The sequence below is a fragment of the Podarcis melisellensis genome (genome assembly GCF_964234715.1).
Source record: "Podarcis melisellensis genome assembly, chromosome: 6".
In the NCBI taxonomy this organism is placed as follows: domain Eukaryota; kingdom Metazoa; phylum Chordata; class Lepidosauria; order Squamata; family Lacertidae; genus Podarcis; species Podarcis melisellensis.
In genome coordinates, this window is record NC_138538.1 from 25936138 (window position 1) to 25949630 (window position 13493).

The following is a 13493-nucleotide window of genomic DNA, read 5'->3' on the forward strand; positions in this document are numbered from 1 at the left end:
ACTCATGCAGTGGGACTTCCCCTTCCCCTACTCTCCTTCAGTGCCCCCCAAATCTGCTTTGCAGAGCCTACCAACCCATTGAAGGAGATTTTGAGGGTGGCGGCTACAAGGATAAGTTCCATTGTGCAAGAGGAAGTCCATTGTACAATGGAATGACAGCAACGGATACAACTCATTATTTTTAAAAGAGGGCACTTGCTTTACTACTTTTGTAAATGGTACAATAAAACATAACCAGCAGATATTTCTGTAGCACATTAATACATAGAGTCTTTTGGATTAGTGCAGAAAAGGAATGGTTGAAAAGCAGCTCATGCTGATATATAAATCATTTAAGAAAATAGGTACCTAAGGGGAGACATATTTTTTTCTAGTATCTGGTAGACATCTTCTAGGCTTATAAGATATTATTGCTTTCAAGTGTCTGGTAGTGAAAGTTTTAATAGAGTGTTTTGGCTCTTTATGTGAATCAGTTAAGTGCTTATCCCTACTTTTCTGATAAATACTGTATGAGTTATTCAGCAACATCTTTTTCAGAATAGTTTCTATCTGAACAGCCACCCATCAGTTGACGTGATACTCATAAAGTCATATTCCACAAGGCAACTGCAATAGCTGTGGATGCTATTGCAGTATTAGTGGGCATTATCATTTCCCCCCTAGGTATCAAATACTGTTGTTTGAATCCCATTGATGAAGACGTGTGATACCCTTGCAAGAGATGTACAACATCTGAATTTTGCACAACAATTTTGCACTTACTATGCTACACATTCCAACGGATAGTTCAGAAAGACACTGTCGTCCAGTGTGGCTCAGAGTGCTACTTCTTAAATTGTTCTTACACAAAGAAGCAGACATACCTGATGCTTTTCCATATTCTGTCATTTTCAGGAAACCAAAATCAACTGTGTCCGGCTGGCAACAAAAGGTATGTTGAAGACCTTTTTTTAGAAAAACAAAACTCCTAGTTCTAAGCATAATGCTCATATGGAAACCAGTTCTGTTGTGATTGAAAATACAGCCACCAGGTAATCTTTAAGGTGCCATAGGGCACTTTGTAGTTCTGTTGTAATGGAATAACTTGGTTCTCTTATCAAAAGTGGCTTTTTTTTGTCCCTTAAACTATATGTGGTTCATTCAGAAAAAGTGAGTTATCAAATATATTTGTGGGATTTGGGGAAGACCTGCTTTTGTTTGTTCATACAGACAGACCGTGGTTGTTGTTTTAACTTCCCAACATTTCCCTTTTGTTTTCTGTAGCTTCATTCCTACAGTTCTTATTACTCTTGTGAGAATATAATCCTCTAGTATCTTGGTCTTCATTATGGATGGGGAGTGAGGATGGGATATTCAAACTTGCAAACAGTTCAAAGATAACTGCATGTATTAATTCCCAATGGGGATGGATTTAACAGTGTCTGAAAAGTCAGTCTTGTCTTGATACTGGTTGGCAGTTGTTCCTGGTTTATCTCCAGTGACCTTGACAAGAAAGACTTCAGATTAAAACTAATATGAGACAAGGAATCAAACCACTGGCCACATACCAGTGTCTAGCTTGAGCCAAGTGAAATGGCAGTGCTTTGTTAAAATAATACATTTGTCACCTCTCAGTCTAAATGACAAGGTTGTGGCTCCTGTGGGAAAGCATTATATGTGTCCTAATATGTTTTTTCGATTATAGTAGTTCTTATGAACCTCCTGAGAATGGAAGAGAATCACCCCGGAGGTAGCTTTGCTAGCAAAGGTGTCAATAAAGCAATTTATTTTGTAACAAAATGTAAAGAAAAGAAAAAGAATATCTCTCAGCCAATTCTACATTCTCAATAAACATGCCCTTGAACACAATTGTAGAAATGAGGAGAGGAATTGTGGTTAAAAAGACTGCCTGGCAAACAGCTTTGTCTTGTCAAAATTTTGCCCAACCTTTGCACTGATATCATGCTGAATAGCATAATGATCATATAGCCCAGTTTATCTCAGTGTAATTGACAGTGGGCTTCACAGCTCTTGCACAATTTTTAAGACTCATATCCTTTCTTCTGCCTCATTTCTTGTAGTCACATGTGAAATGTTAGCCTGTTGTTTGGGTACTTCTATGCCTTGTCAAATGGTCCAGGACAAGCCCAGCAAGGAAATCTCAATGTACAATAAACCATCAAGGAATAAGATGGTGGTCAAATGATGGGCATGGAGTGATATAAAAACTGGAATGCCCTTGACTACTCTTAACCTTTGGTTTCTGTTGTGTGCCGTATTCGTTGCCAATGTAGGTTTAACCAGAAAATGACTTGCTCATATGAGCAATTAAATTGTGTGTCTGGGTCATCCCTTTTCTGACAAAAAAAGTATTATTTCTCATATTGATTAATAATTTCAATAGTGTATCAAAACAAGGTGAACTCTTCGATAATTTCTTGCTTACATGTGAATGTAAGATTGCACCTAGCACACATGTGTACACACACACATACGTCAGTTGAAAACACTGAAGCGACAACTGAGAAAGATCTCATCTCAGTACCCATCTGCTACCTAAATCATATGGGAAAAACTAGTTTTCCAAAGCACATGCTTGCAAAGCCAGATCTGAGCACCCACAATATCTACCTCAAAAGGAGAAGGGAAATTCTTGTCTGGCTCATATTGAAATTGGAGCCAGGCAGGAATTCACAACTTCCCTCTGCCCCACAACCTGCCTTTACCACCCCAAAGTTCTTCCCCACCAGTCCTTTCAACACATCCCCACTTTCCTTCCTTCCCAAGCACCAGTGAGAGCTTGCATGGAGAAAGGAGAGGGGAGATTCTCCCCCCCACACACACATCTGGAAACAAAGCCTGATGGCTGAGAGGTCTGTGTTCTGTCAGCCACCCAGCTTTGTTCTTTGACATACTGCTAATCATCATGTCAGGAAGAGAAGAATGGGAGAAAAAAAATGTATATATTCTTGCATGCTGCTATTGCTTTTCTCAGCACCACTGGCATTTGGAAAGCATGTAAAGGGTGATTTGAAGGATGGGAATGACTTTTGAGGATGGAGAGGAATGATGGGAATGAGAGGGGGCATTTTGGCTTGCAATCTTTTAAAGAGGTTGCATCATTTCTGTGCCAAAATAGAGGAGAGCTTTGTAGAGCTTTCTAGTCTCTAGTAGCAGCCCATAGCAGTTCTGCTGCATTTAGCAAATGCCACAGAACCTGGTAGAGATGCTGAGATCATAAACCTGTTAAGATGTGATGCAGCACATGGGTTATGCCATCCCTCTATAGCCAACAGAGTGTGTTTCCTTCTTCTCCCTTGCATGCTGTTGTCTTGTGGAGTTGTTTTAGTATATTGCTCACACTTTCTCCTTGTCATTTTCCTCTGTAGAAGTTCTTTGTCAATGCATTACCTTAAATCCTATGTATGTAGTAGCAATAACAACAAAAGCAAAATGGGTTTCAAATAATTTATTTTCTCATGCCCTTGCATTAAAACTTTAACAAACACCGCGAGATACAATAATGCCATTGAAATCACCCAAGCATCACCCAAAAAGAGGGAGCCTATTACCAACAAAGAGGACAGAGATTTGCATAAAATTGGCCTGAATTAGCATATGCAATAGTTAACAAATGCAATGGCATAGTTGCAAATTTAATAATTACATGTTTGTTTTGTGGTTGCTTGCCACATGAAGTCTTGATGTAGAAAGACAAAATCCCATCACACAGGGCAAAAACAGCAACAACAACACAAAAAACAATTGGACACACTTAAGGCAAAGAGGCCATAAAAGCAAATACCTCCATCCTTCCAACACAGGCTTCATCACCAAAAAAATGGCCAAGGGGTTGGGGGGGGGGGAATCCATTAGCTGGTATAGAATATTAACACTCAATGCCTGGAAGAAAATTTAACATCTTTGTCTGATACTAAAAAGCTGTTAGCACCAAGCAAGACTTCCTGGAGAGAGCATTCCCATGGCTGAAAAGGCCAATTCTCTTGCTGCTGGAGGGAGGGACAGAGAGAAGAGATGCAATGAAGACCTTTGGGTTCTATATCTCCAGAGTTTAACTGGAGAGCTATTTAAATAGAGGACTTCTTCAAATAGGGAGCTGTACTCTGTAAAGTAAGACACGCAAATGCCCTGGCTCATGGTGATCTGGATTGCCATGAACCTGAATGAACGTGTGCCACCAGTAAAGCCCTAATATGATGTTGTGGTAATCTGTTTCTGTATATGGTGTAGACAATGCATTTCTATAGTGACTAAGAATGAACATGCAGTTGGTTTCTCCTCCGGATCACCATGAACAGGCTGCTTCCACTCTCTTTACTGTCTGATAGCAAAGAGGATTTGGTGGAAAGATAATTTGGACATGGGCAAAAATATATGGAGCAGAAAAGATACTTAATGAACCTTCTTCCAAATTGCCATCGGCAGCTACTTTTCTAAAATAGCTCAGACAGAAAACTTAAAATGTCCTTTTAAAGGCAAGCGCTGCTGAAAATCACTTGTTAATTTTGCAACGAGATGTGAAAGCTGGAAGGTAGATGTGGGAAGGGATGGTGAACAAGTTTTATTGATTAAGATAAATAAAATAGGCTGGTTTCAATTAATCTTGAAAAGAAGTGAAAAGCATTATTCCCTTTGTTGTGGATACATACAAGCATTGGAGTTACTCACATAAATAGGGAAAGCATGGTGACAGGATGTCATTGCCATTTTCTGCAGAAGTTTCCCATGACACTTAGAGACCTGGATCAGGCCATCTGGAACAGTTTCCCTGCTGCACATGTTGTGAAGAACACAGTAATGGCGGGTGGGAGAAGAGCCATATGACTTTGATGGGTGGGGCAAGATATGCAGCCCTAAAACCCCTGTTGGAGGGGTGGTCAGCAGGGACTGATGCCACTGTGGACCTTACCTCCAGGCAGCAGCATCTCTACTGCTTATCTGGATGCCGTTGGAGCCAGTTTAGCACTGAGTTCAGGAGGGAGGTGCCTGTGTAATGGAACAAACATCAGATTGGCTCCGCAAGTGCACCGACTCCACCCTGACCTCACCACCACCCTGCTTCACCCCTGCCCCTACGCAGTGGTTGAGAGGCCAGATCTGCAGTGCCACCTCTTCCTGCCAACACTTCTGCCCTGCCATCACACATATCCTCTTCTCATGTATAATATACAAAGAGGGCCAAAATCTTATTCAAGAAAGGATACATGTATGCCACCTGGAAACATTTTTCTTTATTGTAATTGTATCTGATAAGGGAAGAGTTTTGCTGATAATAATAGTAATAATGTAGGTTTTGATAATAATAATAATAATAATAATAATAATAATAATAATAATAATAATAGTGGAGGTTTAAAATGGAATGTAAGCATGAGCAGTTCTCTGTTATCAATGGCTACTAGACATTATGTCTTCTTCTTCTAATATAAGTATGTGTTATAATACTAGTATTATATAATCCCAAGAGTGCTTCCATGTAACTGGAGATGCAGTCCTAATGGGAGGAAACCCAGTCAGTTGGGTGGTGTATGAGTAATAAATTATTATTATTATTATTATTATTATTATTATTATTATTAATTAATTTATTTATTTGGATTGAACTGAACTCACCATCCAGGCATTAGCTGGTTGTAATGGCACAGGGGCTCATTTAGGCAGGGGTTCTAAAACATTCTGAATGCTACTATTATTCCTAATCCTAGACCAGCATATAATCCTAAATCCTTCAGGGAAAGGACTTGGTTCTCTACAGCATAAAACAGGAAAGATTTACATAGTAGTTGGGTTCTTTAAGAAAGGAACAAAATACTGTTCCCTAAAAGGGCACAATTCTGTTCATCACGAGTTCTCCCTTCTTGTGCATGCATCATGTGCCTTAGAGTTATTTTTTTCATTCTAGGCTCTGCTGTGGTCAGACCACCTGCTCTCTGTTTGGTGTTTGTGTCTTGAACTGGAGACAGTCTGGAATGGCATCTTGTTCCTTTAGCCATTACCTTCCCCTTGGAAAACCACAAAACAGCTTGATCCCAAACAGCTTAACCAATATACTTTCCTCAGTCCTCCCCCTTGCATGGCTGCTCACCCTTCCATTCCTGCATAAGTTGGGAAGATCTCTGTCTCTCCTGTTTTGTGAGCACCAGAAGCTCTAATTCTCTTTCTCCTTGCCCAAATAATACATGAATTGAAAATGGTGCATGACATCTATCCAGCACATATTATGCCAGTGGCACCCTGCATGAAACTCTGCAATATGAATCTCCATGACAATTTAAAAGAACAAAAGAACTAGGACCAAGCTGATTTCATTTCACTTTACCAATTGTAATAATAATAATAATAACAACAACAATAACAATAATTTATTATTTATACCCCGCCCATCTGGCTGGGTTTCCCCAATTGTGAAATTTGGGGTGGCATGTTGGCTAAAACTTCAGTTAAACTAAAGGAAAACTTCCTAACAATTTGTGAAGTTGGGGAGCAGGCTCATTTCAGCACACCAGGGTAGGAATATTCCCAACCTTTCTGTTGTTGTATGCCACTCCAATCTCCCAGCGATTCCAGGGGTTCCAGGCGCTTACCCAGGGTTCATGTTTCCTTCAAAATGAGGGACAGCAGAGGCTGTGTTGTCTTTTCGAACCTAGCAGTTCAAAAGCATGCCAGTGTGTGTAGATAAATAGGTACCGCTGCTGCGGGAAGGTAAATGGCATTTCCGTGCACTCTGGTACATGTCACGGTGTTCTGTGCACCAGAAGTGGCATAGTCATGCTGGCCACATGACCCGGAAAGCTGTCTGCAGACAAACACTGGCTCCCTCGGCCTGAAAGCGGAGGTGAGCGCTGCAACCCATAGTCAAAATTTGACTGGACTTAACTGTCCAGGGATCCTTTACCTTAAGTTTACCTTTACCCTTTAGGATATATGGCACTGGTCAACAACAAATTTGTTGTCTGCGTTTTTTCAGTTGATTTAGGACGAATCTGATGTGCTGAATCCAAAAATCACATTGGTTTTGCTCAATCAGGTCAAGTTTTTGAGCTATGGCCACATGTCGTTTTTTTACGTTTTTGTTCACATGTACGCTTGTGTGGAGCATTTTAGAAGAAGTTGGTGGGGGTAAAATACCATGTCGAATAATTGTTTTGATTGGAAATGATTATTTTAATGACAAGAAGTATTCAGGTCCAATAGTCCTGGGTGATTATGTCGAAAAGGGATCAGTTTGAAGTCATAAAACCTTGAAATCTTCCATAAATTGGTGCGGCAAAGCATAAAGTTGGGGGATCAAAACTAAGTTAATGGGGCTTGAAGTGCCACAGTACGAACCCAAAGATTGGAGACTGTTCATTGACAACAGCAAGCGATCACTGAAATGTGCTCTGCTACACAATGGCAACCAGTTTGCCTCTATACCCCTGGCTCACTCGAGTACACTGAAGGAGAACTATGAAGCGGTGAAGTATGTGCTGGAGAAAATTGGTTATGATCAGCATAAGTGGTTTATTTGTGTTGACCTGAAGATGGTGAACTTTTTGTTGGTACAACAGTCTGACTTCACCAAGTACCCATGTTTTCTGTTCATGTGGGATAGTAGGGACCGTGCTCAGCATTGCACGAAGAAGGACTGGCCTGTGCGGGAGGAATTGGTGCCTTGCAGAGAAAGGAACGTCATCAACGACCCTCTGGTGGACAGAGACAGAATACTCTTCCCACCGCTGCACATCAAGCTCAGCTTAATCAAGCAGTTCACCAAGGCTCTGGACAAGGATGGTGACTGCTTCACTTACTTGTGCCAGGCTTTTCCAGGATTGACCATGGAGAAGTTGAAAGCTGGCATCTTTGACGGTCCTAGATCCATCAGCTCATCAGAGATCCAGAGTTCGGAAACTCAGTGAACGAAATGGAACTGGAAGCGTAGAAGGCATTTATTCTGGTAGTGAAGAACTTTCTTGGCAAAAATAAGGCCAGAAACTATGCAGAACTTGTCAACAACATGCTGACTGCTTTCAGAAACCTGGGCTGTAACATGAGCGTCAAGATGCACTACCTATTTTCACATATGGACCGGTTTCCTGAGAACCTGGGTTCAATGAGTGACGAGCAGGGGGAGAGATTCCATCAGGACATGAAAGAGATGGAGACCAGGTATCAGGGTCGCTGGGACGCAGTCATGATGGCTGACTACAGTTGGACTCTGAAGAGAGACCTCCCTGCCGCTGAGCATTCCAGGAGTTCCAAGATATGGAAGTTCAAGCCCTGAAGTTTGAAAAATGGTGAAGCAACATGCAATTTACATGTACTTACCTTTATCAATGCCCACCATTCAGTTTACAGTAATCAATGTTTCTATCAGGTAATCAATATATGTTGTTGGAAAAACATTTTTTTCTCTTAAAAACATATTTAGGATGATATGTGTTGACAAAAATCAGCTGATAATGACACAAAAATGTAATCGATTTTGTCCCAAGATCTGATTTTTTCCAAATCAACATAGCACAAAAACCTGACCTGATGGAGAGAAACGGATACCATTTCCTGATTCAGCAGTGCAAAAATACGCTAAATCAATTGTAGAAATCTAGACAAAATTCAAAAAGTAAACAATTGTTGCCCAGTGTGGTTTATTTACAAATAAACTGTATACAACCTGAGCCTATGATGGAGGGTCTTTCTTCTCTTGCCTTGGATACAAGCATAAATCAGGCATGTCTCTACCTCAAAGGATTCTAGCTTCTAGCACACACACACAAAACTCAGCTCTCTCCTTCTTTTAACTAACTACCATTGAGTTGAGGGAGAGGGACCACCCATTTGCTCTCTGATACAGAACCACTTCCATTGTTATGTTAACAACCCAAATTTAGAGGAATGGCCATTGTAGTATTATTGTTGTTGTTGTTGTTGTTGTTGTTAAATTAAGTTAATATACCACCCTTCATCTGAAGATCTGAGGGCAGTTCACAAGATAAAAATACAGGATAAAGCACGAAGTACCGTATTTTTTGCTCTATAACTCACTTTTTCCCTTCTAAAAAGTAAGGGGAAATGTGTGTGCGTCTTATGGAGCGAATGCAGGCTGCTCAGCTATCCCAGAAGCCAGAACAGCAAGAGGGATTGCTGCTTTCACTGCGCAGTGATCCCTCTTGCTGTTCTGGCTTCTGATATTCAGAATATTTTTTTTATTGTTTTCCTCCTCCAAAAACTAGGTATGTCTTGTGGTCTGGTGTGTCTTATAGAGCGAAAAATACGGTAATTTCTGGCTATTCTAACAATTCAAACTTTTCATTAGATTTTAACACTTGCTGGATCCAGGAATTATGTATTGGCATCCAGCCTGCCCACGCACCTAACCAAACTCATAACGCTATGTTTTATTTCAATATTTCTTTCTTTCTTTGTAGTGGTTTGTTTGTTTCACCACCTTCAGCAGAACCCTGTCCACTGCTGTCAATATTTGTCCCTCCTGGAAGCCCTATTCAGGCATCTGGTACCCATGAGTACTGAATCTGCAAAGCCCCAGGACATTGATCTTGTAACTACCCTACCCCAAACCACCCTGACACAACTGCTCCAATGCTACCTGTGATTGGGGTGGCAAATTGGGGGTGAGCATTGTGGCCTGCCTTTGATAAAGATACAATAAATAGTGCATTGCTAAATCATTCCACCTAGTCTGGTGTTCCGTCTCGGAGAGCTACCAAACATTTGTTGTTGTTGTACATAATCTTGAGCACTTATCACATGATCAAAACCCCACTCCTCACATGTTTACTGAAGTCATCTTTAGAACACCTGAATTAATATGTTTCTCTATTAGCTAAACTAAAAGGTAAGACTGAGTATCTGCACCTGCTTTTGTGCCCTTCCTTCTGGACTTACTATTTCCCCCCACAGTTACCATAAATGTACATTCACGTTGACATGTTTGTTTTAAAAATATCTGTGTTTTGCCTGTTTGTCTGTGACTACTTTATATTCACTTACACTGTCTGCCCATCAAATCCAAAATGATTTTCCTTCTTCCTTTTATTTACTGCTGGTATTATCTCCTTTGTATCTTTTGCCTTTTTCATCCATAAAATGGTACCCACCAATTAAATTAGAATGAAGTGGGGTGTCTGCTGAGGAAAATAATAATAATCCAACAGATTTGGGAACTTGAATGCATATCATTTGTGTAACAATAACCCCTTTAATATCAGCTGATAATTAAACCCCAATTTGCCAGTTCTGTGCTACAGAATTTTAATTCAAAAAGGATTTTTAATCAGTTTTTGCCCCTTTAGTTTCCTTAATGACATGTATTTTATGTTCTTATTTTAATTTGAACCGTTCTTTTGGCATGAACTGATTTCCCCCCCCCTCTCCCCAAACAATATATGTTAGTATTGACACTTTATTAGTGAAAATTGCATTCTCTTGCTAAGGGGGAAACAATTACCTCCTGTGTTCTCAAAGCGTGTTTCATTAATTTTACCACCTAATTGAAACGAAGGCAGAGGGCTCATAAATGGTTCCATATCTCTCAAGGTTCATTTTTTTCTGAGTACAAGTTCTTGGAATTAAAATGCAGTTTTATTAAGTGGCACAATTTTATTTTTATTTTCCTTTTTTCTTTTCTCTCTTGTGCATGCTGCCTGGGGACCGTTTTCCTTGTTCTTAGCAGTAATAAGTAGGCAACAGGTGACCACCCGAAACCCGCCCAGCCTCATGAGCACAGGTGATTATCAGTTCAGGAAAGGGGGTGTCATAAAAATGCAAACCATTTTGGCAGTTGCAAGATTGTCGTGTCATGTTTTGCCTGCATGCCGAAACAAGTATGATGCCAGGCTGATTTGTTTACAGGAGATTTTTAAATACTTTCTGCATTAGGCTATCTCAAATCCAATTTGAATGTTTACATGTAGTAGTTAAGTGGATTGCTGCACTTAGAATGGCACCCAGAACCACGTGGAGATAACATGGTATTGCCAAACTATCCTTGAAATGGTAATTATGGTTCAGGTCCTATCGCCAAGAGAGGGTGACTCATCTTTTCATTGATTCCATTTCTAGATACCTTTCTAGTAGACAATTAAAACGTGAAGGCCACTGGCACTACTATTCCACTCTCAGGAAAGTAGCAGGCAGAAAGGTCACCAGTGACTTTTGAAGTGATGCTGTAAGATATCCTTTCAGGATATCTGCTGAAATGTTTGGAAGGATTACATCAGCCGACATGCAGTCCAATTTTCAACTTGCACATCCGAGAAAATATATTGATGGCATTTTTAAATCCGTATCCCAATATATGTTGTCATGGCCATATCTATGCACACAGCAGGACATACTACACACAACATGCACACTAGTGGGATAGCCCTTGAAAGCACAAGAGTAATTTGCTAAAGGGCTAAATCTCTCTAAATTGGCCAAGCTTTTCAGCATTATATTGGGATACTAGATAATGAAGTCTGCATTCTATCCAGAGTTTCTTTGTTACCTCTCACCGAGTTCAGGCACCTCTCAGCTAATTCAGACACCTGTATCTTTAAGATTTCCAAAACTATGAAAGGAAAAACATATTGGTGTTATTACTCTTGCCTCATAAGGAAGGTGAAGAAACCTGAATGGCATCCCTACATCTAACATCTTCAAGAGACAGCCCTCCGTTTCCCAATCTCCAGACGTCGTCGTCGTCTTCTTCTTCTTCTTCTTCTTCTTCTTCTTCTTCTTCTTCTTCTTCCTCTTCCTCTTCCTCTTCCTCTTCCTCTTCCTCTTCCTCTTCCTCTTCCTCTTCCTCTCCTCCTCCTCCTTCTCATGACTTCTTTCCACTAGTTCTTATTGCTGAATGGATTAACAGAGCTGTTGCGCAATATGAAGTGGTGACGTATTCAAGCATTCTGGATTGGGTAGTCAAAACAAAAAAAAATTCCTTCCAGTAGCACCTTAAAGACCAACTAAGTTAGTTCTAGGTATGAGCTTTCGTGTGCATGCACAGAAGTGTGCATGCACATGAAAGCTCATACCTAGAACTAACTTAGTTGGTCTTTAAGGTGCTACTGGAAGGAATTTTTTTTGTTTTGACTATGGCAGACCAACACGGCTACCTATCTGTAACTGGATTGGGTAGATGAGCCATATTCACTTAAAAGTTGAATGCTTAAGGATGGGAGAGGATGGTATGTGCCTCTGCAAATACTGAGAAATGCCTTCCCTGGTCATGGAAAGAACCTTCTGAGCATTGAATGTAGACTCTACAACATGCATGCATTAAACTAATCATACATAGATACAGAGTGTGGACAGTGCATGTGATTCTGCTTTCTGGCATTACAAGCAAAAAATGATAGGAATAATAAACCAGCATAGAAAATGGGAGAAAATAACTATTCCTCCTTGTCTCAGAAGAATTGAGGCTAGAGGATCTTTGGTGTGGTTAATAAGTTTTGGTGTTGGTGTTGTTTGTAGACTGTAGTATGACAGTACTATTTGATTGTGAACTACACATGAGAACTGGGAAGAATTTTCTATTCATTTTGGTTTGGCTCTTATTCTTGCAGAAGTATTCAACAGCAGTGGATCAGGTAGATAAATAAAATGCTACCGAATGAGTTCCTTGAAATATGGATCCTATTTTGTTTAATGCTTTATTAGCAAAAAGCCATTCCATGAAACAGCTGCTTTGGAGTGCATAGTATTAGCAGCTTGCTCTTCGAAGACCTTTCCCACTGACTTTAATGGGGGGGGGCAATTCTGTGCACTTATTGTCACTGTGTGCACATAGAGGTATTTGCAACAAAGTCAATGGAAAAGTCATATGACACAGGAAGAGCATATACTAAACTTAGTGCACACTGAATCAGTGACAGGAGCTCAAAAATGCACAGAGACCTTAATGTACTGATTGCAACACATAAAATCAATTTCCTGTAAAATAAAAAGGAAATTCAGGTTGAACCCTCTCCTCAATCAATACATGAATAACTTTGCAACATCAGAAAGCTGTTCTTTAAAAAGGTTGCTCGTTTAATAGGTCTTGTTCATTCAGATTAAATTAGAACAGCTCTATTGTTTTTCAAAATGTATTCCAGCTTCGTAGACAGATAATGCATCCTTAAAACAGACCTAATCTCATGTCAAATTTATTATTGCAATTTATCTTTTTACACTTGAATGCTATTCTTTTGACAGGTCTATTTCATTACAAACTCATTTTCAAATGGTTTGCTGCATTTCATCCTAGGCTTGATCCATGAATATTTTCCTTGTGTCACTTCTATTCTTTCCGAAAGATATTTTGAGTGTAGGCTCCTGTATCACCATGATAAAGTGTTAGCAACAATGGTTTATAGAACTCTTACCAAGTGATACCCTAGGTCAGAAAAACAAATCTGTTGAAATGCACATATTTGTTTGGTTTATAGGGACACTTTTCTCCAAAACTTCAGCGCCCTGCCCTTCCACCTTGTTTGAAACGTACATGTTGAGAACTTGCTGCTTCTGTA

The 13493-nt window shown here is 40.0% G+C and overlaps 1 protein-coding gene across 17 annotated transcripts in view; it reads left to right on the plus strand.

Moving 5' to 3' along the window:
• The window catches only part of PTPRT (protein tyrosine phosphatase receptor type T), a 591983-nt gene that overhangs the window by 475962 nt on the left and 102528 nt on the right, over positions 1 to 13493 (plus strand). For 12 of the 17 annotated variants that reach the window (XM_081916619.1, XM_081916633.1, XM_081916621.1 and 9 more), the window contains exons 13-14: positions 895 to 931; positions 10670 to 10726. In XM_081916619.1, the coding sequence (XP_081772745.1) occupies positions 895 to 931; positions 10670 to 10726 (94 nt within the window). The remainder of the gene's footprint in view (positions 1 to 894; positions 932 to 10669; positions 10727 to 13493) is intronic. The other 5 variants (XM_081916635.1, XM_081916620.1, XM_081916627.1 and 2 more) reach the window with 2 other exon arrangements.